General features: G+C 53.2%; 4 protein-coding genes across 4 annotated transcripts; 3 read left to right on the top strand and 1 right to left on the bottom strand.

Moving 5' to 3' along the window:
- Positions 1-3077: 3077 nt before the first annotated feature.
- LOC144341260 (double homeobox protein 4C-like) lies at positions 3078-4355 on the top strand. Its single transcript, XM_078004348.1, has one exon. It carries the CDS (start codon positions 3078-3080, stop codon positions 4353-4355), a length of 1278 nt encoding a protein of 425 aa, XP_077860474.1.
- Positions 4356-9594: 5239 nt separating this feature from the next.
- LOC114675755 (double homeobox protein 4C-like) lies at positions 9595-10872 on the top strand. The gene has a single exon (XM_078004347.1). It carries the CDS (start codon positions 9595-9597, stop codon positions 10870-10872), a length of 1278 nt encoding a protein of 425 aa, XP_077860473.1.
- A 5241-nt stretch (positions 10873-16113) lies between these two features.
- Positions 16114-17391, top strand: LOC114679054 (double homeobox protein 4C-like). The gene has a single exon (XM_028850119.2). The coding sequence runs from the start codon at positions 16114-16116 to the stop codon at positions 17389-17391; it is 1278 nt and encodes a 425-aa protein (XP_028705952.2).
- Positions 17392-21284: 3893 nt separating this feature from the next.
- On the bottom strand, positions 21285-22611 carry LOC710545 (double homeobox protein 4C). Its single transcript, XM_015128986.3, has one exon. It carries the CDS (start codon positions 22560-22562, stop codon positions 21285-21287), a length of 1278 nt encoding a protein of 425 aa, XP_014984472.2. The 5' UTR covers positions 22563-22611.
- Positions 22612-23287: the final 676 nt, after the last annotated feature.

Here is a 23287-nt window from a genome sequence, read left to right as displayed (position 1 = left end):
CAGCGAGGAACACTTACACATCATATAATCAACATAAAACCCCCCTTCACACGAGAAAATACGTTCGTATTTATACACCTCGCTCCAATCATTCTTCTATCCCTCAACCCCAATATCATTCTAGGGTTTGCTCCCTGTAAATATAGTTTAATCAAAACATTAGATTGTGAACCTAACTATGGAAGCTTATCACTTCTTATTTACCGAGAAAACCTGCAAGGACTGCTAATCCATGCCTCCGTACTTAAAATTACGGCTTTCTCAACTTTTAAAGGATAACTAACAGCTATCCATTGGCCTTAGGAGCCAAAAACATTGGTGCAACTCCAAATAAAAGTAACAATCATGTGTACCCCTGTTATAACAACAACCCTCGCCTCCCTAACTCTTCCAATTTTTGCCACCCTCATCAACCCTGACAAAACACGCTCATATCCAAATTATGTAAAAACAACTGTAACATATGCTTTTATTACTAGCCTTCTTCCAACACCTTTCTACATTTTCTTCAACCAAGAAACAACCATGTGAAGTTGACATTGAATAGCAGCCCAGACATTAGATCTAACACTAAGCTTTAAACTAGATTACTTTTCCATAATATTTATTCCAATCGCACTGTTCATCACCTGATCCATTATAGAATCCTCGCTGTGGTACATAAGCTCAGATCCAAACATTAACCAACTCTTCAAATATCTCCTTATCTTCCTCGCTGCCATACTAATTCCAGTTACTGCTAACAACCTTTTCCAACTCTTCATCGGTTGGGAAGGCGTAGGAATTATGTCCTTCCTCCTAATTAGCTGATGACACGCTCGAGCGGACGCCAACACAGCAGCCATCCAAGCAGTCCTATACAACCGTATTGGCGACATTGGTCTTATCCTAGCTATGACACGATTCCTCCTGCATTACAACTCATGAGGCTTCCAACAGATATTAGCCCTAAACTCCAACTCAAACCTCCTTCCACTAATAGGCCTTCTCCTAGCAGCAACAGGAAAATCAGCCCAATCTGGCCTTCACCCCTGACTGCCCTCTGCCATAGAAGGCCCAACTCCAGTCTCAGCTCTACTTCACTCCAGCACCATAGTTGTTGCCGGAGTATTCCTACTCACCCGTTTCCACCCTTTAATAGAAAACTATACACTAATCCGAAACCTCACATTATGCCTGGGAGCCATTACTACTCTATTCACAGCCATCTGTGCCCTCGCACAAAACGATATTTAAAAAATCGTGGCCTTCTCTACCTCAAGTCAACTAGGCCTAATAATAGTCACCATTGGTATTAACCAACCATACCTAGCATTCCTACACATCTGCACCCATGCCTTCTTCAAAGCTATACTTTTTATGTGCTCCGGATCCATTATTCATAACCTGAACAACGAACAGGACATTCGAAAAATAGGAGGTCTGTTTAAAACACTGCCCCTCACCCCAACTTCCCTAGTTATTGGCAACCTAGCACTCACAGGAATGCCTTTCCTCACAGGCTTCTACTCCAAAGATCTCATTATCGAAGCCACAAATACGTCGTATACCAACGCCTGAGCCCTATTTATCACTCTCATCGCCACCTCCCTAACAAGCGCCTACAGTACTCGAACCATTCTCCTTACCCTAACAGGACAACCCCGCTTCCCAGCCCTAATAAACATCAACGAAAACAACCCCGCCCTACTAAACCCAATTAAATAGGCAGTATAACCACGGGATTCCTTATCACCAGTAATATCCCCCCTACCTCACTCCCCCAGCCAACAACACCCTTCTATCTCAAACTCTCAGCCCTAGACGCAACTGCTCTCGGTTTCCTAACAGCCCTAGACCTCGCCCTTATAACCAACAAACTAAAAGTGAAAAACCCATCACAAATACTCAAATTCTCCAACATACTAGGATACTTCCCCACCACGGTTCACCGTATGATCCCCTAGCAAAACCTACTTATAAGTCAAAACTTAGCCCTCCTCTTATTAGACTCAACATGGCTAGAAAAATCTATACCCGAAATAATCTCACAAACACATATTACCGCTTCCACAACTGTAACCACCCAGAGAGGCATAATCAAACTCTACTTCCTCTCTTTCCTCATCCCCCCTATCCTGACCCTACTTCTAATAATATAACCTATTACCCCGAGTAATCTCAATCACAATGTATACACCAACAAACAATGTTCAACCAGCAACCACCGCTAACCAACGCCCGTAATCATACAAGGCACCCGCACCAATACAGTCACCTCGAATTAACCCCGACCCCTCCCCCTCAAAAATCACCCAGTTACCCATATTATTGAAATTAACCACCACCACTTCTTCATCCAAACTTAAAACCCATAAAACCAGCCCTACCTCCATCATTAATCCTACCAAAGGACCCCCTAGAACCTCAAGCCCTGAGCCCCATGTCTCAGGATACTCTTCAATGGCCATTGCTGTAGTATAACCAAAGACAACTATTATACCCCCCAGATAAACTAAAAATATCATTAAACCCATATAAGCACCCCTCCCCAATTGAAAATAATCACACAACCAATCACACCACTAACAATTAACGCTAAACCCCCATAAATAGGAGAGGGCTTAGGAGAAAAACCTACAAACCCCATAACCAATAATACACTTAATGTCAATAAAACGTATGTCATTGCTTCCATATGGACTCCAACCATAACCAATGATACGAAAAACCATCGTTGTACCTCAACCACAAAAGCACCCATGATTCCACTACGCAAATCCAACCCAATCCTAAACATCATCAACCACTCCCCCCACCCCACTCCCCACTTCCGGGGCTTCTCCGGCCCCGCCCATACCCAGGCCACAGTGACCTGGGCCCTGTGGGTCCCGGCTTCCGAGGGCGGGCTTGCCCTGGGCTCCTCCGGCCTTCCTGAAGGGGTGGAGCCTGTGGGCCTTTATAAGGGCCGCTGGCCGGCTGGGCCGGCCTCCTGGCCGGACCTGCTCGCCGTGCACGGGCCGACTGAGGGGCACTGGAGCCCGCCGGCCTCTCTCTGCCCGTGTCTGTCCGCGAAATTCCGGCCAGGTCTCCCCGCGATGGCTCTCCCGACACCCGGCGACGGCGCCCTCCCGGCGGGAGCCCGAGGACGAGGACGGCGAAGGAGACTCGTTTGGACCCCGAGCCAGAGGGAGGCCCTGCGAGCCTGCTTTGAGCGGAACCCGTACCCGGGCATCGCCACCAGGGAAGAGCTGGCCCAGGCCATCGGCATTCCGGAGCCCAGGGTCCAGATTTGGTTTCAGAACGAGAGATCGCGCCAGCTGAGGCAGCACCGGCGGGAATCTCGGCCCTGGCCCGGGAAACGCGGCCCGCAAGAAGGCAGGCGAAAGCGGACCGCCGTCACCCGGTCCCAGACCGCCCTGCTCCTGCGAGCCTTCCAGCAGGATCGCTTTCCAGGCATCGCCACCCGGGAAGAACTGGCCAGAGAGACGGGCCTCCCGGAGTCCCGGATTCAGATTTGGTTTCAGAACCGGAGGGCCAGGCACCCAGGCCAGGGTGGCGGGGCACCGGCGCACGCAGGCGGCCCGGGCGACGCGGCCCCCGGCGGGTGTCCCCCCGCTCCCTCGCCGGTCGCCTTCACCCACACCGGGGCGTGGGCAACGGGGCTTCCCGCCCCCCACGTGCCCTGCGCGCCCTGGACTCTCCCACCGGGGGCTTTCGTGGGCCAGGGAGCAGGGGCCGTCGCCCCGCTGCAGCCCAGCCAGGCTGCGCAGGCAGCAGGGATCTCCCATCCCGCCCCGGCAGGCGGGGATTGGGATTTTTCCTACGCTGCCCTGGCGACTCCGGAAGGGGCGCTCTCCCACCCTCAGACTCCCCGGGGGTGGCCTCCGCGCCCGAGCCAATGGCGGGGGGATCGGGACCCGCAGCACCACAGCCTGCCGGGCCCTTGCTCGGTGGGACAGCCTGGGCCCGCTGGAGCTGAGCCGCAGGGCCAGGGTGTGCTGGCGCCGCCCACGTCCCAGGGGAGTCCGTGGTGGGGCTGGGGCCAGGGGCCCCAGGTCGCCGGGGCGGCGTGGGAGCCCCAAGTCGGGGCAGCTCCACCTCCGGGGCCCGCGCCCCCGGAGGCCTCCGCGGGGCAGGAGCAGATGCAAGCCATCCGGGCGCCCTCCCCGCCGCTCCAGGAGCCTGGGCGCTCGTCTGCACTCCCCTGCAGCCTGCTGGATGAGCTCCTGGAGACCCCCGAGTTTCTGCAGCAGGGGCAACCTTTGCTAGAAACGGAGGCCCCGACGGAGCTGCAGGACGTGGGAGAGCCCGCTTTGCTGGAACCGCTACTCCTCAGCGACGAGGAGTACCGGGCTCTGCTGGAGGAGCTTTAGGACGCGGGGTTGGGGACGGGATCGGGGGCGGGGCGGTGGCCTCCCTTTCGCGGTGAGCACCTGGCTCGGTGTGGAGAGGCCTGTTTTCCCTCCGGGCTGACCAGCCTGGCGTTCCTGCCTTCCCGGTCTGGGCGCGGCGGCGGCGGCCGGAGACTCCACACCGAGGAGAACTGAGCATCCATCCCGGGGATTCCAGAGCCGGCCCAGGTTCCCGGAGGGGGACCGTCTACTGCGCATGCGCGGCCGTGCGGGCAGCGGCCAAGGCTCTGGGAGCAGCCCCGGCAGAGCTCTCACGCTTTTCCACCACCCGACCCCCGCTTGATCCCCCACCCCACTGCCCAACACAGCGCGCGCGCGCGCGCCCGCGCACACGCACACACACCCCAAGACACCCACACAACCACACACCCACACACCCAAACACACCACCCCCACCCCCACCCCCACCCCCACCCCCACCCCCACCCCCACCACCACCGAAAGCACCACCACCGTGTTCTGCACTGGGCTGCCCTTGCCATAAAACTAGGAATAGCCCCCTTCCACTTTTGAGTCCCGGAAGTTACCCAAGGAACATCCCTAACTTCTGGCCTACTCCTCCTTACATGGCAAATACTAGCCCCCATCTCAATCATATACCAAATTCACCCATCAATCAACACCCATATCCTCCTAACTCTCTCTACCCTATCTATCACAGTAGGCAGCTGAGGAGGTCTCAACCAAACACAATTACGCAAAATCCTAGGATATTCTTCAATCACTCACATAGGCTGAATAATAAGAACACTAGTATATAACCCAACTATCACAATTCTTTACTTCACCATAGACATCATCCTAACAACTACCATATTCCTGACCCTCAACCTAAACTCAAACACCACCACCCTCATACTATCCCACACCTGAAACAAATCAACCTGTCTAGCACCACTAAGAGCATCCACCCTCCTATCCCTAGGGGGCTTACCCCCTCTAACCGGCTTCCTACCTACATGAATTACCGTTCAAGAACTCACAATAAACAATCACTTTCTCATCCCCTCTATCATAATTATCAGAACTCTGCTTAACCTGTATTTCTCTATACGCCTAATCTATACCATCTCCCTAACACTATTTCCTACATCCAACAACACAAAAATAATATGGCAATTCGAAAACACAAAACCTACACTCCTTATTCCCCCACTCGTCATTGCCTCTACCCTTTTACTACCAACCTCCGCCCTAATTTTGGCTATCCACTAGAAATTTAGGTTAAACAAGACCAAGAGCCTTCAAAGCCCTTAGTAAGTAAAAATACTTAATTTCTGAAGTACATAAGGACTGCAAACACCTACTCTGCATCAATTGAACGCAAATCAATTCCTTTAATTAAGCTAAGCCCTCACTAGATCAACGGGACTCGAACCCACAAAAATTTAGTGAACAGCTAAATACCCTAATCAACTGGCTTTGATCCACTTCTCCCGCCGCAGGGAAAAAAGGCGGGAGAAGCCCCGGCAGAAACTTTTAAAGCTGCTCCTTTGAACTTGCAATTCAATGTGAAAATCACCTCCGGGCTGGTCAAAGGAGGACTAGACCCCTGTCTTTAGGTTTACAGCCTAATGCTTACTCAGCCACTTTACCCTTCCCTTCTCTCTATCTCTACCTATGCTCATCAACCGTTGACTCTTTTCAACAAACCATAAGGACATTGGGACTCTATACCTACTATTTGGTGCATGAGCTGGAATCATAGGTACAGCTCTAAGCCTTCTTCTTCGAGCTGAACTAGGTCAACCCGGCAATCTACTAGGTAACGACCATATTTACAACGTTATTGTAACGGCCCATGCATTCATCATAATTTTATCCTTATCATTGCCCATGGACTCACCTCCTCCATCTATTTCTGCCTAGCTAACTCAAACTATGAACGTACCCACAGCCGTATCCTACTACTGTCCCGAGGACTTCAAACCCTACTCCCATTAATAACCTTTTGATGGTTCACAGCAAACCTTACTAATCTTGCCCTACCCCCCACTATCAACCTACTAGGTGAGCTCTTTGTAATCGCAGCCTCATTTTCCTGATCCCATATGACTATTGTACTAACAGGACTCAACATACTAATTACAGCCCTCTACTCTCTCCACATGTTCATCACAATGCAGCGAGGAACACTTACACATCATATAATCAACATAAAACCCCCCTTCACACGAGAAAATACGTTCGTATTTATACACCTCGCTCCAATCATTCTTCTATCCCTCAACCCCAATATCATTCTAGGGTTTGCTCCCTGTAAATATAGTTTAATCAAAACATTAGATTGTGAACCTAACTATGGAAGCTTATCACTTCTTATTTACCGAGAAAACCTGCAAGGACTGCTAATCCATGCCTCCGTACTTAAAATTACGGCTTTCTCAACTTTTAAAGGATAACTAACAGCTATCCATTGGCCTTAGGAGCCAAAAACATTGGTGCAACTCCAAATAAAAGTAACAATCATGTGTACCCCTGTTATAACAACAACCCTCGCCTCCCTAACTCTTCCAATTTTTGCCACCCTCATCAACCCTGACAAAACACGCTCATATCCAAATTATGTAAAAACAACTGTAACATATGCTTTTATTACTAGCCTTCTTCCAACACCTTTCTACATTTTCTTCAACCAAGAAACAACCATGTGAAGTTGACATTGAATAGCAGCCCAGACATTAGATCTAACACTAAGCTTTAAACTAGATTACTTTTCCATAATATTTATTCCAATCGCACTGTTCATCACCTGATCCATTATAGAATCCTCGCTGTGGTACATAAGCTCAGATCCAAACATTAACCAACTCTTCAAATATCTCCTTATCTTCCTCGCTGCCATACTAATTCCAGTTACTGCTAACAACCTTTTCCAACTCTTCATCGGTTGGGAAGGCGTAGGAATTATGTCCTTCCTCCTAATTAGCTGATGACACGCTCGAGCGGACGCCAACACAGCAGCCATCCAAGCAGTCCTATACAACCGTATTGGCGACATTGGTCTTATCCTAGCTATGACACGATTCCTCCTGCATTACAACTCATGAGGCTTCCAACAGATATTAGCCCTAAACTCCAACTCAAACCTCCTTCCACTAATAGGCCTTCTCCTAGCAGCAACAGGAAAATCAGCCCAATCTGGCCTTCACCCCTGACTGCCCTCTGCCATAGAAGGCCCAACTCCAGTCTCAGCTCTACTTCACTCCAGCACCATAGTTGTTGCCGGAGTATTCCTACTCACCCGTTTCCACCCTTTAATAGAAAACTATACACTAATCCGAAACCTCACATTATGCCTGGGAGCCATTACTACTCTATTCACAGCCATCTGTGCCCTCGCACAAAACGATATTTAAAAAATCGTGGCCTTCTCTACCTCAAGTCAACTAGGCCTAATAATAGTCACCATTGGTATTAACCAACCATACCTAGCATTCCTACACATCTGCACCCATGCCTTCTTCAAAGCTATACTTTTTATGTGCTCCGGATCCATTATTCATAACCTGAACAACGAACAGGACATTCGAAAAATAGGAGGTCTGTTTAAAACACTGCCCCTCACCCCAACTTCCCTAGTTATTGGCAACCTAGCACTCACAGGAATGCCTTTCCTCACAGGCTTCTACTCCAAAGATCTCATTATCGAAGCCACAAATACGTCGTATACCAACGCCTGAGCCCTATTTATCACTCTCATCGCCACCTCCCTAACAAGCGCCTACAGTACTCGAACCATTCTCCTTACCCTAACAGGACAACCCCGCTTCCCAGCCCTAATAAACATCAACGAAAACAACCCCGCCCTACTAAACCCAATTAAATAGGCAGTATAACCACGGGATTCCTTATCACCAGTAATATCCCCCCTACCTCACTCCCCCAGCCAACAACACCCTTCTATCTCAAACTCTCAGCCCTAGACGCAACTGCTCTCGGTTTCCTAACAGCCCTAGACCTCGCCCTTATAACCAACAAACTAAAAGTGAAAAACCCATCACAAATACTCAAATTCTCCAACATACTAGGATACTTCCCCACCACGGTTCACCGTATGATCCCCTAGCAAAACCTACTTATAAGTCAAAACTTAGCCCTCCTCTTATTAGACTCAACATGGCTAGAAAAATCTATACCCGAAATAATCTCACAAACACATATTACCGCTTCCACAACTGTAACCACCCAGAGAGGCATAATCAAACTCTACTTCCTCTCTTTCCTCATCCCCCCTATCCTGACCCTACTTCTAATAATATAACCTATTACCCCGAGTAATCTCAATCACAATGTATACACCAACAAACAATGTTCAACCAGCAACCACCGCTAACCAACGCCCGTAATCATACAAGGCACCCGCACCAATACAGTCACCTCGAATTAACCCCGACCCCTCCCCCTCAAAAATCACCCAGTTACCCATATTATTGAAATTAACCACCACCACTTCTTCATCCAAACTTAAAACCCATAAAACCAGCCCTACCTCCATCATTAATCCTACCAAAGGACCCCCTAGAACCTCAAGCCCTGAGCCCCATGTCTCAGGATACTCTTCAATGGCCATTGCTGTAGTATAACCAAAGACAACTATTATACCCCCCAGATAAACTAAAAATATCATTAAACCCATATAAGCACCCCTCCCCAATTGAAAATAATCACACAACCAATCACACCACTAACAATTAACGCTAAACCCCCATAAATAGGAGAGGGCTTAGGAGAAAAACCTACAAACCCCATAACCAATAATACACTTAATGTCAATAAAACGTATGTCATTGCTTCCATATGGACTCCAACCATAACCAATGATACGAAAAACCATCGTTGTACCTCAACCACAAAAGCACCCATGATTCCACTACGCAAATCCAACCCAATCCTAAACATCATCAACCACTCCCCCCACCCCACTCCCCACTTCCGGGGCTTCTCCGGCCCCGCCCATACCCAGGCCACAGTGACCTGGGCCCTGTGGGTCCCGGCTTCCGAGGGCGGGCTTGCCCTGGGCTCCTCCGGCCTTCCTGAAGGGGTGGAGCCTGTGGGCCTTTATAAGGGCCGCTGGCCGGCTGGGCCGGCCTCCTGGCCGGACCTGCTCGCCGTGCACAGGCCGACTGAGGGGCACTGGAGCCCGCCGGCCTCTCTCTGCCCGTGTCTGTCCGCGAAATTCCGGCCAGGTCTCCCCGCGATGGCTCTCCCGACACCCGGCGACGGCGCCCTCCCGGCGGGAGCCCGAGGACGAGGACGGCGAAGGAGACTCGTTTGGACCCCGAGCCAGAGGGAGGCCCTGCGAGCCTGCTTTGAGCGGAACCCGTACCCGGGCATCGCCACCAGGGAAGAGCTGGCCCAGGCCATCGGCATTCCGGAGCCCAGGGTCCAGATTTGGTTTCAGAACGAGAGATCGCGCCAGCTGAGGCAGCACCGGCGGGAATCTCGGCCCTGGCCCGGGAAACGCGGCCCGCAAGAAGGCAGGCGAAAGCGGACCGCCGTCACCCGGTCCCAGACCGCCCTGCTCCTGCGAGCCTTCCAGCAGGATCGCTTTCCAGGCATCGCCACCCGGGAAGAACTGGCCAGAGAGACGGGCCTCCCGGAGTCCCGGATTCAGATTTGGTTTCAGAACCGGAGGGCCAGGCACCCAGGCCAGGGTGGCGGGGCACCGGCGCACGCAGGCGGCCCGGGCGACGCGGCCCCCGGCGGGTGTCCCCCCGCTCCCTCGCCGGTCGCCTTCACCCACACCGGGGCGTGGGCAACGGGGCTTCCCGCCCCCCACGTGCCCTGCGCGCCCTGGACTCTCCCACCGGGGGCTTTCGTGGGCCAGGGAGCAGGGGCCGTCGCCCCGCTGCAGCCCAGCCAGGCTGCGCAGGCAGCAGGGATCTCCCATCCCGCCCCGGCAGGCGGGGATTGGGATTTTTCCTACGCTGCCCTGGCGACTCCGGAAGGGGCGCTCTCCCACCCTCAGACTCCCCGGGGGTGGCCTCCGCGCCCGAGCCAATGGCGGGGGGATCGGGACCCGCAGCACCACAGCCTGCCGGGCCCTTGCTCGGTGGGACAGCCTGGGCCCGCTGGAGCTGAGCCGCAGGGCCAGGGTGTGCTGGCGCCGCCCACGTCCCAGGGGAGTCCGTGGTGGGGCTGGGGCCAGGGGCCCCAGGTCGCCGGGGCGGCGTGGGAGCCCCAAGTCGGGGCAGCTCCACCTCCGGGGCCCGCGCCCCCGGAGGCCTCCGCGGGGCAGGAGCAGATGCAAGCCATCCGGGCGCCCTCCCCGCCGCTCCAGGAGCCTGGGCGCTCGTCTGCACTCCCCTGCAGCCTGCTGGATGAGCTCCTGGAGACCCCCGAGTTTCTGCAGCAGGGGCAACCTTTGCTAGAAACGGAGGCCCCGACGGAGCTGCAGGACGTGGGAGAGCCCGCTTTGCTGGAACCGCTACTCCTCAGCGACGAGGAGTACCGGGCTCTGCTGGAGGAGCTTTAGGACGCGGGGTTGGGGACGGGATCGGGGGCGGGGCGGTGGCCTCCCTTTCGCGGTGAGCACCTGGCTCGGTGTGGAGAGGCCTGTTTTCCCTCCGGGCTGACCAGCCTGGCGTTCCTGCCTTCCCGGTCTGGGCGCGGCGGCGGCGGCCGGAGACTCCACACCGAGGAGAACTGAGCATCCATCCCGGGGATTCCAGAGCCGGCCCAGGTTCCCGGAGGGGGACCGTCTACTGCGCATGCGCGGCCGTGCGGGCAGCGGCCAAGGCTCTGGGAGCAGCCCCGGCAGAGCTCTCACGCTTTTCCACCACCCGACCCCCGCTTGATCCCCCACCCCACTGCCCAACACAGCGCGCGCGCGCGCGCGCCCGCGCACACGCACACACACCCCAAGACACCCACACAACCACACACCCACACACCCAAACACACCACCCCCACCCCCACCCCCACCCCCACCCCCACCCCCACCCCCACCACCACCGAAAGCACCACCACCGTGTTCTGCACTGGGCTGCCCTTGCCATAAAACTAGGAATAGCCCCCTTCCACTTTTGAGTCCCGGAAGTTACCCAAGGAACATCCCTAACTTCTGGCCTACTCCTCCTTACATGGCAAATACTAGCCCCCATCTCAATCATATACCAAATTCACCCATCAATCAACACCCATATCCTCCTAACTCTCTCTACCCTATCTATCACAGTAGGCAGCTGAGGAGGTCTCAACCAAACACAATTACGCAAAATCCTAGGATATTCTTCAATCACTCACATAGGCTGAATAATAAGAACACTAGTATATAACCCAACTATCACAATTCTTTACTTCACCATAGACATCATCCTAACAACTACCATATTCCTGACCCTCAACCTAAACTCAAACACCACCACCCTCATACTATCCCACACCTGAAACAAATCAACCTGTCTAGCACCACTAAGAGCATCCACCCTCCTATCCCTAGGGGGCTTACCCCCTCTAACCGGCTTCCTACCTACATGAATTACCGTTCAAGAACTCACAATAAACAATCACTTTCTCATCCCCTCTATCATAATTATCAGAACTCTGCTTAACCTGTATTTCTCTATACGCCTAATCTATACCATCTCCCTAACACTATTTCCTACATCCAACAACACAAAAATAATATGGCAATTCGAAAACACAAAACCTACACTCCTTATTCCCCCACTCGTCATTGCCTCTACCCTTTTACTACCAACCTCCGCCCTAATTTTGGCTATCCACTAGAAATTTAGGTTAAACAAGACCAAGAGCCTTCAAAGCCCTTAGTAAGTAAAAATACTTAATTTCTGAAGTACATAAGGACTGCAAACACCTACTCTGCATCAATTGAACGCAAATCAATTCCTTTAATTAAGCTAAGCCCTCACTAGATCAACGGGACTCGAACCCACAAAAATTTAGTGAACAGCTAAATACCCTAATCAACTGGCTTTGATCCACTTCTCCCGCCGCAGGGAAAAAAGGCGGGAGAAGCCCCGGCAGAAACTTTTAAAGCTGCTCCTTTGAACTTGCAATTCAATGTGAAAATCACCTCCGGGCTGGTCAAAGGAGGACTAGACCCCTGTCTTTAGGTTTACAGCCTAATGCTTACTCAGCCACTTTACCCTTCCCTTCTCTCTATCTCTACCTATGCTCATCAACCGTTGACTCTTTTCAACAAACCATAAGGACATTGGGACTCTATACCTACTATTTGGTGCATGAGCTGGAATCATAGGTACAGCTCTAAGCCTTCTTCTTCGAGCTGAACTAGGTCAACCCGGCAATCTACTAGGTAACGACCATATTTACAACGTTATTGTAACGGCCCATGCATTCATCATAATTTTATCCTTATCATTGCCCATGGACTCACCTCCTCCATCTATTTCTGCCTAGCTAACTCAAACTATGAACGTACCCACAGCCGTATCCTACTACTGTCCCGAGGACTTCAAACCCTACTCCCATTAATAACCTTTTGATGGTTCACAGCAAACCTTACTAATCTTGCCCTACCCCCCACTATCAACCTACTAGGTGAGCTCTTTGTAATCGCAGCCTCATTTTCCTGATCCCATATGACTATTGTACTAACAGGACTCAACATACTAATTACAGCCCTCTACTCTCTCCACATGTTCATCACAATGCAGCGAGGAACACTTACACATCATATAATCAACATAAAACCCCCCTTCACACGAGAAAATACGTTCGTATTTATACACCTCGCTCCAATCATTCTTCTATCCCTCAACCCCAATATCATTCTAGGGTTTGCTCCCTGTAAATATAGTTTAATCAAAACATTAGATTGTGAACCTAACTATGGAAGCTTATCACTTCTTATTTACCGAGAAAACCTGCAAGGACTGCTAATCCATGCCTCCGTACTTAAAATTACGGCTTTCTCAACTTTTAAAGGATAACTAACAGCTATCCATTGGCCTTAGGAGCCAAAAACATTGGTGCAACTCCAAATAAAAGTAACAATCATGTGTACCCCTGTTATAACAACAACCCTCGCCTCCCTAACTCTTCCAATTTTTGCCACCCTCATCAACCCTGACAAAACACGCTCATATCCAAATTATGTAAAAACAACTGTAACATATGCTTTTATTACTAGCCTTCTTCCAACACCTTTCTACATTTTCTTCAACCAAGAAACAACCATGTGAAGTTGACATTGAATAGCAGCCCAGACATTAGATCTAACACTAAGCTTTAAACTAGATTACTTTTCCATAATATTTATTCCAATCGCACTGTTCATCACCTGATCCATTATAGAATCCTCGCTGTGGTACATAAGCTCAGATCCAAACATTAACCAACTCTTCAAATATCTCCTTATCTTCCTCGCTGCCATACTAATTCCAGTTACTGCTAACAACCTTTTCCAACTCTTCATCGGTTGGGAAGGCGTAGGAATTATGTCCTTCCTCCTAATTAGCTGATGACACGCTCGAGCGGACGCCAACACAGCAGCCATCCAAGCAGTCCTATACAACCGTATTGGCGACATTGGTCTTATCCTAGCTATGACACGATTCCTCCTGCATTACAACTCATGAGGCTTCCAACAGATATTAGCCCTAAACTCCAACTCAAACCTCCTTCCACTAATAGGCCTTCTCCTAGCAGCAACAGGAAAATCAGCCCAATCTGGCCTTCACCCCTGACTGCCCTCTGCCATAGAAGGCCCAACTCCAGTCTCAGCTCTACTTCACTCCAGCACCATAGTTGTTGCCGGAGTATTCCTACTCACCCGTTTCCACCCTTTAATAGAAAACTATACACTAATCCGAAACCTCACATTATGCCTGGGAGCCATTACTACTCTATTCACAGCCATCTGTGCCCTCGCACAAAACGATATTTAAAAAATCGTGGCCTTCTCTACCTCAAGTCAACTAGGCCTAATAATAGTCACCATTGGTATTAACCAACCATACCTAGCATTCCTACACATCTGCACCCATGCCTTCTTCAAAGCTATACTTTTTATGTGCTCCGGATCCATTATTCATAACCTGAACAACGAACAGGACATTCGAAAAATAGGAGGTCTGTTTAAAACACTGCCCCTCACCCCAACTTCCCTAGTTATTGGCAACCTAGCACTCACAGGAATGCCTTTCCTCACAGGCTTCTACTCCAAAGATCTCATTATCGAAGCCACAAATACGTCGTATACCAACGCCTGAGCCCTATTTATCACTCTCATCGCCACCTCCCTAACAAGCGCCTACAGTACTCGAACCATTCTCCTTACCCTAACAGGACAACCCCGCTTCCCAGCCCTAATAAACATCAACGAAAACAACCCCGCCCTACTAAACCCAATTAAATAGGCAGTATAACCACGGGATTCCTTATCACCAGTAATATCCCCCCTACCTCACTCCCCCAGCCAACAACACCCTTCTATCTCAAACTCTCAGCCCTAGACGCAACTGCTCTCGGTTTCCTAACAGCCCTAGACCTCGCCCTTATAACCAACAAACTAAAAGTGAAAAACCCATCACAAATACTCAAATTCTCCAACATACTAGGATACTTCCCCACCACGGTTCACCGTATGATCCCCTAGCAAAACCTACTTATAAGTCAAAACTTAGCCCTCCTCTTATTAGACTCAACATGGCTAGAAAAATCTATACCCGAAATAATCTCACAAACACATATTACCGCTTCCACAACTGTAACCACCCAGAGAGGCATAATCAAACTCTACTTCCTCTCTTTCCTCATCCCCCCTATCCTGACCCTACTTCTAATAATATAACCTATTACCCCGAGTAATCTCAATCACAATGTATACACCAACAAACAATGTTCAACCAGCAACCACCGCTAACCAACGCCCGTAATCATACAAGGCACCCGCACCAATACAGTCACCTCGAATTAACCCCGACCCCTCCCCCTCAAAAATCACCCAGTTACCCATATTATTGAAATTAACCACCACCACTTCTTCATCCAAACTTAAAACCCATAAAACCAGCCCTACCTCCATCATTAATCCTACCAAAGGACCCCCTAGAACCTCAAGCCCTGAGCCCCATGTCTCAGGATACTCTTCAATGGCCATTGCTGTAGTATAACCAAAGACAACTATTATACCCCCCAGATAAACTAAAAATATCATTAAACCCATATAAGCACCCCTCCCCAATTGAAAATAATCACACAACCAATCACACCACTAACAATTAACGCTAAACCCCCATAAATAGGAGAGGGCTTAGGAGAAAAACCTACAAACCCCATAACCAATAATACACTTAATGTCAATAAAACGTATGTCATTGCTTCCATATGGACTCCAACCATAACCAATGATACGAAAAACCATCGTTGTACCTCAACCACAAAAGCACCCATGATTCCACTACGCAAATCCAACCCAATCCTAAACATCATCAACCACTCCCCCCACCCCACTCCCCACTTCCGGGGCTTCTCCGGCCCCGCCCATACCCAGGCCACAGTGACCTGGGCCCTGTGGGTCCCGGCTTCCGAGGGCGGGCTTGCCCTGGGCTCCTCCGGCCTTCCTGAAGGGGTGGAGCCTGTGGGCCTTTATAAGGGCCGCTGGCCGGCTGGGCCGGCCTCCTGGCCGGACCTGCTCGCCGTGCACGGGCCGACTGAGGGGCACTGGAGCCCGCCGGCCTCTCTCTGCCCGTGTCTGTCCGCGAAATTCCGGCCAGGTCTCCCCGCGATGGCTCTCCCGACACCCGGCGACGGCGCCCTCCCGGCGGGAGCCCGAGGACGAGGACGGCGAAGGAGACTCGTTTGGACCCCGAGCCAGAGGGAGGCCCTGCGAGCCTGCTTTGAGCGGAACCCGTACCCGGGCATCGCCACCAGGGAAGAGCTGGCCCAGGCCATCGGCATTCCGGAGCCCAGGGTCCAGATTTGGTTTCAGAACGAGAGATCGCGCCAGCTGAGGCAGCACCGGCGGGAATCTCGGCCCTGGCCCGGGAAACGCGGCCCGCAAGAAGGCAGGCGAAAGCGGACCGCCGTCACCCGGTCCCAGACCGCCCTGCTCCTGCGAGCCTTCCAGCAGGATCGCTTTCCAGGCATCGCCACCCGGGAAGAACTGGCCAGAGAGACGGGCCTCCCGGAGTCCCGGATTCAGATTTGGTTTCAGAACCGGAGGGCCAGGCACCCAGGCCAGGGTGGCGGGGCACCGGCGCACGCAGGCGGCCCGGGCGACGCGGCCCCCGGCGGGTGTCCCCCCGCTCCCTCGCCGGTCGCCTTCACCCACACCGGGGCGTGGGCAACGGGGCTTCCCGCCCCCCACGTGCCCTGCGCGCCCTGGACTCTCCCACCGGGGGCTTTCGTGGGCCAGGGAGCAGGGGCCGTCGCCCCGCTGCAGCCCAGCCAGGCTGCGCAGGCAGCAGGGATCTCCCATCCCGCCCCGGCAGGCGGGGATTGGGATTTTTCCTACGCTGCCCTGGCGACTCCGGAAGGGGCGCTCTCCCACCCTCAGACTCCCCGGGGGTGGCCTCCGCGCCCGAGCCAATGGCGGGGGGATCGGGACCCGCAGCACCACAGCCTGCCGGGCCCTTGCTCGGTGGGACAGCCTGGGCCCGCTGGAGCTGAGCCGCAGGGCCAGGGTGTGCTGGCGCCGCCCACGTCCCAGGGGAGTCCGTGGTGGGGCTGGGGCCAGGGGCCCCAGGTCGCCGGGGCGGCGTGGGAGCCCCAAGTCGGGGCAGCTCCACCTCCGGGGCCCGCGCCCCCGGAGGCCTCCGCGGGGCAGGAGCAGATGCAAGCCATCCGGGCGCCCTCCCCGCCGCTCCAGGAGCCTGGGCGCTCGTCTGCACTCCCCTGCAGCCTGCTGGATGAGCTCCTGGAGACCCCCGAGTTTCTGCAGCAGGGGCAACCTTTGCTAGAAACGGAGGCCCCGACGGAGCTGCAGGACGTGGGAGAGCCCGCTTTGCTGGAACCGCTACTCCTCAGCGACGAGGAGTACCGGGCTCTGCTGGAGGAGCTTTAGGACGCGGGGTTGGGGACGGGATCGGGGGCGGGGCGGTGGCCTCCCTTTCGCGGTGAGCACCTGGCTCGGTGTGGAGAGGCCTGTTTTCCCTCCGGGCTGACCAGCCTGGCGTTCCTGCCTTCCCGGTCTGGGCGCGGCGGCGGCGGCCGGAGACTCCACACCGAGGAGAACTGAGCATCCATCCCGGGGATTCCAGAGCCGGCCCAGGTTCCCGGAGGGGGACCGTCTACTGCGCATGCGCGGCCGTGCGGGCAGCGGCCAAGGCTCTGGGAGCAGCCCCGGCAGAGCTCTCACGCTTTTCCACCACCCGACCCCCGCTTGATCCCCCACCCCACTGCCCAACACAGCGCGCGCGCGCGCGCCCGCGCACACGCACACACACCCCAAGACACCCACACAACCACACACCCACACACCCAAACACACCACCCCCACCCCCACCCCCACCCCCACCCCCACCACCACCGAAAGCACCACCACCGTGTTCTGCACTGGGCTGCCCTTGCCATAAAACTAGGAATAGCCCCCTTCCACTTTTGAGTCCCGGAAGTTACCCAAGGAACATCCCTAACTTCTGGCCTACTCCTCCTTACATGGCAAATACTAGCCCCCATCTCAATCATATACCAAATTCACCCATCAATCAACACCCATATCCTCCTAACTCTCTCTACCCTATCTATCACAGTAGGCAGCTGAGGAGGTCTCAACCAAACACAATTACGCAAAATCCTAGGATATTCTTCAATCACTCACATAGGCTGAATAATAAGAACACTAGTATATAACCCAACTATCACAATTCTTTACTTCACCATAGACATCATCCTAACAACTACCATATTCCTGACCCTCAACCTAAACTCAAACACCACCACCCTCATACTATCCCACACCTGAAACAAATCAACCTGTCTAGCACCACTAAGAGCATCCACCCTCCTATCCCTAGGGGGCTTACCCCCTCTAACCGGCTTCCTACCTACATGAATTACCGTTCAAGAACTCACAATAAACAATCACTTTCTCATCCCCTCTATCATAATTATCAGAACTCTGCTTAACCTGTATTTCTCTATACGCCTAATCTATACCATCTCCCTAACACTATTTCCTACATCCAACAACACAAAAATAATATGGCAATTCGAAAACACAAAACCTACACTCCTTATTCCCCCACTCGTCATTGCCTCTACCCTTTTACTACCAACCTCCGCCCTAATTTTGGCTATCCACTAGAAATTTAGGTTAAACAAGACCAAGAGCCTTCAAAGCCCTTAGTAAGTAAAAATACTTAATTTCTGAAGTACATAAGGACTGCAAACACCTACTCTGCATCAATTGAACGCAAATCAATTCCTTTAATTAAGCTAAGCCCTCACTAGATCAACGGGACTCGAACCCACAAAAATTTAGTGAACAGCTAAATACCCTAATCAACTGGCTTTGATCCACTTCTCCCGCCGCAGGGAAAAAAGGCGGGAGAAGCCCCGGCAGAAACTTTTAAAGCTGCTCCTTTGAACTTGCAATTCAATGTGAAAATCACCTCCGGGCTGGTCAAAGGAGGACTAGACCCCTGTCTTTAGGTTTACAGCCTAATGCTTACTCAGCCACTTTACCCTTCCCTTCTCTCTATCTCTACCTATGCTCATCAACCGTTGACTCTTTTCAACAAACCATAAGGACATTGGGACTCTATACCTACTATTTGGTGCATGAGCTGGAATCATAGGTACAGCTCTAAGCCTTCTTCTTCGAGCTGAACTAGGTCAACCCGGCAATCTACTAGGTAACGACCATATTTACAACGTTATTGTAACGGCCCATGCATTCATCATAATTTTCTTCATAGTCATACCCATCATAATCGCAGGCTTCGGGAATTGACTAGTACCCCTAATAATTGGCGTTCCTGACATAGCATTTCCTCATCTAAATAATATAAGCTTCTGACTCCTTCCCCCTTCTTTCCTACTACTAATAGCATCAGCCATAGTAGAGGCCGGCGCTGGAACAGGTTCAACGGTATACCCTCCTTTAGCAGGAAACTTCTCTCACCCAGGGGCCTCTGTAGACCTAACCATCTTCTCCCTCCACCTAGCAGGCATGTCCTCTATCTTAGGGGCCATCAACTTCATCACCACCATCATCAACATAAAACCCCCTGCAATAGCCCAATATCAAACCCCCCTATTTGTCTGATCAGTCTTAATCACAGCAATCCTTCTACTCCTCTCTCTGCCAGTCTTAGCCTCCGGCATCACCATGCTACTAACGGATCGCAACCTCAACACTACTTTCTTTGACCCTGCTGGGGGAGGAGACCCTATCCTATACCAGCACTTATTTTGATTCTTTGGTCACCCCGAAGTCTATATCCTTATTCTCCCTGGATTTGGAATAATTTCCCACATTGTAACTCACCACTCTGGGAAAAAGGAACCGTTTGGGTACATGGGCATAGTTTGGGCCATAGTATCAACTGGATTTTTAGGTTGCATTGTATGAGCTCATCATATATTTACAGTTGGCATAGATGTAGATACACGGGCCTATTTCACTTCCGCCACTATAATCATCGCAATCCCCACCGGTGTTAAAGTCTTTAGCTGGCTTGCCACACTTCATGGAGGCAACATTAAATGATCCCCTGCAATACTTTGAGCCCTGGGCTTTATTTTTCTATTTACCGTAGGGGGTTTAACCGGCATTATCTTAGCAAACTCATCCCTAGATATTGTACTACACGACACATACTACGTCGTCGCCCACTTTCACTACGTTTTTTTTTATCATTAGGAGCTGTCTTCGCCATTATAGGGGGCTTTATTCACTGATTCCCTTTATTTTCAGGCTACACATTAGACCAAACTTGTGCCAAAGCCCATTTTATCATTATATTTGTAGGCGTAAATTTAACCTTTTTTCCACAACACTTCCTCGGCCTGTCCGGGATACCCCGACGCTACTCTGACTATCCCGACGCCTACACTACCTGAAATATCCTGTCATCTATAGGCTCCTTTATCTCACTAGTAGCAGTAATCTTAATAATCTACATGATCTGAGAAGCCTTTGCCTCAAAACGTAAAGTACTACTAATCGAACAACCCTTCACTAGCCTAGAGTGATTAAATGGCTGTCCTCCACCCCACCACACATATGAAGAACCAACCTATATTAAACTAAACGAAAAAGGAGAGAGTCGAACCCCCTAAAACTGGTTTCAAGCCAATCCTATAGCCCCTATAACTTTTTCAACAAGGTATTAGAAAAATTACTTCGTAGCTTTGTCAAAGCTAAATTATAGGTTAAGCCCTATGTATCTTATATGGCTCACCCAGTTCAACTAGGTCTACAAGATGCCACATCCCCTGTTATAGAAGAACCAATCACTTTTCATGACCATGCTTTTATAGCTCTATCTTTAATCAGCTTCCTAGTCTTATACGCCCTGTCCTCAATACTCACAACAAGACTAACCAATACCAGTATCACAGATGCCCAAGAAATAGAAACTATCTGAGCCATCTTACCCGCAATTATCTTAGTCCTGATTGCCCTTCCATCCCTGCGCATCCTATATTTAACAGACGAAGTCAATAACCCCTCCTTTACTATTCAATCAATCGGACACCAATGATACTGAACCTACGAGTACACGGACTATGGAGGCCTAATCTTTAACTCTTACATATTACCCCCACTATTCTTAAACCCAGGAGATCTTCGACTTCTAGAAGTTGACAATCGCGTAGTCCTCCCAATTGAAGCCCCCGTCCGTATAATAATCACATCTCAAGAGTACAGGCCTCTCCACACCGAGCCAGGTGCTCACCGCGAAAGGGAGGCCACCGCCCCGCCCCCGATCCCGTCCCCAACCCCGCGTCCTAAAGCTCCTCCAGCAGAGCCCGGTACTCCTCCTCGCTGAGGAGTAGCGGTTCCAGCAAAGCGGGCTCTCCCACGTCCTGCAGCTCCGTCGGGGCCTCCGTTTCTAGCAAAGGTTGCCCCTGCTGCAGAAACTCGGGGGTCTCCAGGAGCTCATCCAGCAGGCTGCAGGGGAGCGCAGACGAGCGCCCAGGCTCCTGGAGCGGCGGGGAGGGCGCCCGGATGGCTTGCATCTGCTCCTGCCCCGCGGAGGCCTCCGGGGGCGCGGGCCCCGGAGGTGGAGCTGCCCCGACTTGGGGCTCCCACGCCGCCCCGGCGACCTGGGGCCCCTGGCCCCAGCCCCACCACGGACTCCCCTGGGACGTGGGCGGCGCCAGCACACCCTGGCCCTGCGGCTCAGCTCCAGCGGGCCCAGGCTGTCCCACCGAGCAAGGGCCCGGCAGGCTGTGGTGCTGCAGGTCCCGATCCCCCCGCCATTGGCTCGGGCGCGGAGGCCACCCCCGGGGAGTCTGAGGGTGGGAGAGCGCCCCTTCCGGAGTCGCCAGGGCAGCGTAGGAAAAATCCCAATCCCCGCCTGCCGGGGCGGGATGGGAGATCCCTGCTGCCTGCGCAGCCTGGCTGGGCTGCAGCGGGGCGACGGCCCCTGCTCCCTGGCCCACGAAAGCCCCCGGTGGGAGAGTCCAGGGAGCGCAGGGCACGTGGGGGGCGGGAAGCCCCGTTGCCCACGCCCCGGTGTGGGTGAAGGCGACCGGCGAGGGAGCGGGGGGACACCCGCCGGGGGCCGCGTCGCCCGGGCCGCCTGCGTGCGCCGGTGCCCCGCCACCCTGGCCTGGGTGCCTGGCCCTCCGGTTCTGAAACCAAATCTGAATCCGGGACTCCGGGAGGCCCGTCTCTCTGGCCAGTTCTTCCCGGGTGGCGATGCCTGGAAAGCGATCCTGCTGGAAGGCTCGCAGGAGCAGGGCGGTCTGGGACCGGGTGACGGCGGTCCGCTTTCGCCTGCCTTCTTGCGGGCCGCGTTTCCCGGGCCAGGGCCGAGATTCCCGCCGGTGCTGCCTCAGCTGGCGCGATCTCTCGTTCTGAAACCAAATCTGGACCCTGGGCTCCGGAATGCCGATGGCCTGGGCCAGCTCTTCCCTGGTGGCGATGCCCGGGTACGGGTTCCGCTCAAAGCAGGCTCGCAGGGCCTCCCTCTGGCTCGGGGTCCAAACGAGTCTCCTTCGCCGTCCTCGTCCTCGGGCTCCCGCCGGGAGGGCGCCGTCGCCGGGTGTCGGGAGAGCCATCGCGGGGAGACCTGGCCGGAATTTCGCGGACAGACACGGGCAGAGAGAGGCCGGCGGGCTCCAGTGCCCCTCAGTCGGCCTGTGCACGGCGAGCAGGTCCGGCCAGGAGGCCGGCCCAGCCGGCCAGCGGCCCTTATAAAGGCCCACAGGCTCCACCCCTTCAGGAATGCCGGAGGAGCCCAGGGCAAGCCCGCCCTCGGAAGCCGGGACCCACAGGGCCCAGGTCACTGTGGCCTGGGTATGGGCGGGGCCGGAGAAGCCCCGGAGGGGGGAGGGTGTGGGCGGACGGTGAGGGGGGAGGGGGGAGGGGGGAGGGGGGCGGGCTTCGGGGGCTGGCTCTCTCCGCCTCTCCAGGAATTCTGCGGGGACTGGAAGCTGCTCTTGGGCCTCGCAAGCGTCTTCAGCAGGGAGAAGGATGGAGTGGAGTGTGGGACTGAACCTCCATGAGAGTCTTGAGGTTTCCGGGCCCTCTTTCCGGGAAGGAGGCCGTGCCCGTGGGTGTCGCGGTTGCCGTGATAGTCTCACACACGCAGGTGTGTGGATCGCGTTCACTTCCACGCAGAACACAGAGCGAAACCCAGGAGCAAAGCCGCATCCAGGGCCTCATGGCCTGAGGATGGTTTCCTGCATCCTGCAACATGGGGGGAGTCTCCACTGTGGCTGCTCTGGAAACTGGCAAGGAGAGCGACAACACGGTGCTGGCCTTCCTCGCTTCCCTGGAAGTT

This window comes from Macaca mulatta, chromosome 6 (assembly GCF_049350105.2).
Source record: "Macaca mulatta isolate MMU2019108-1 chromosome 6, T2T-MMU8v2.0, whole genome shotgun sequence".
NCBI lineage: Eukaryota > Metazoa > Chordata > Mammalia > Primates > Cercopithecidae > Macaca > Macaca mulatta.
Note: the sequence above shows the minus strand (reverse complement) of the source record. Positions and strands in the feature narration are given on the sequence as shown.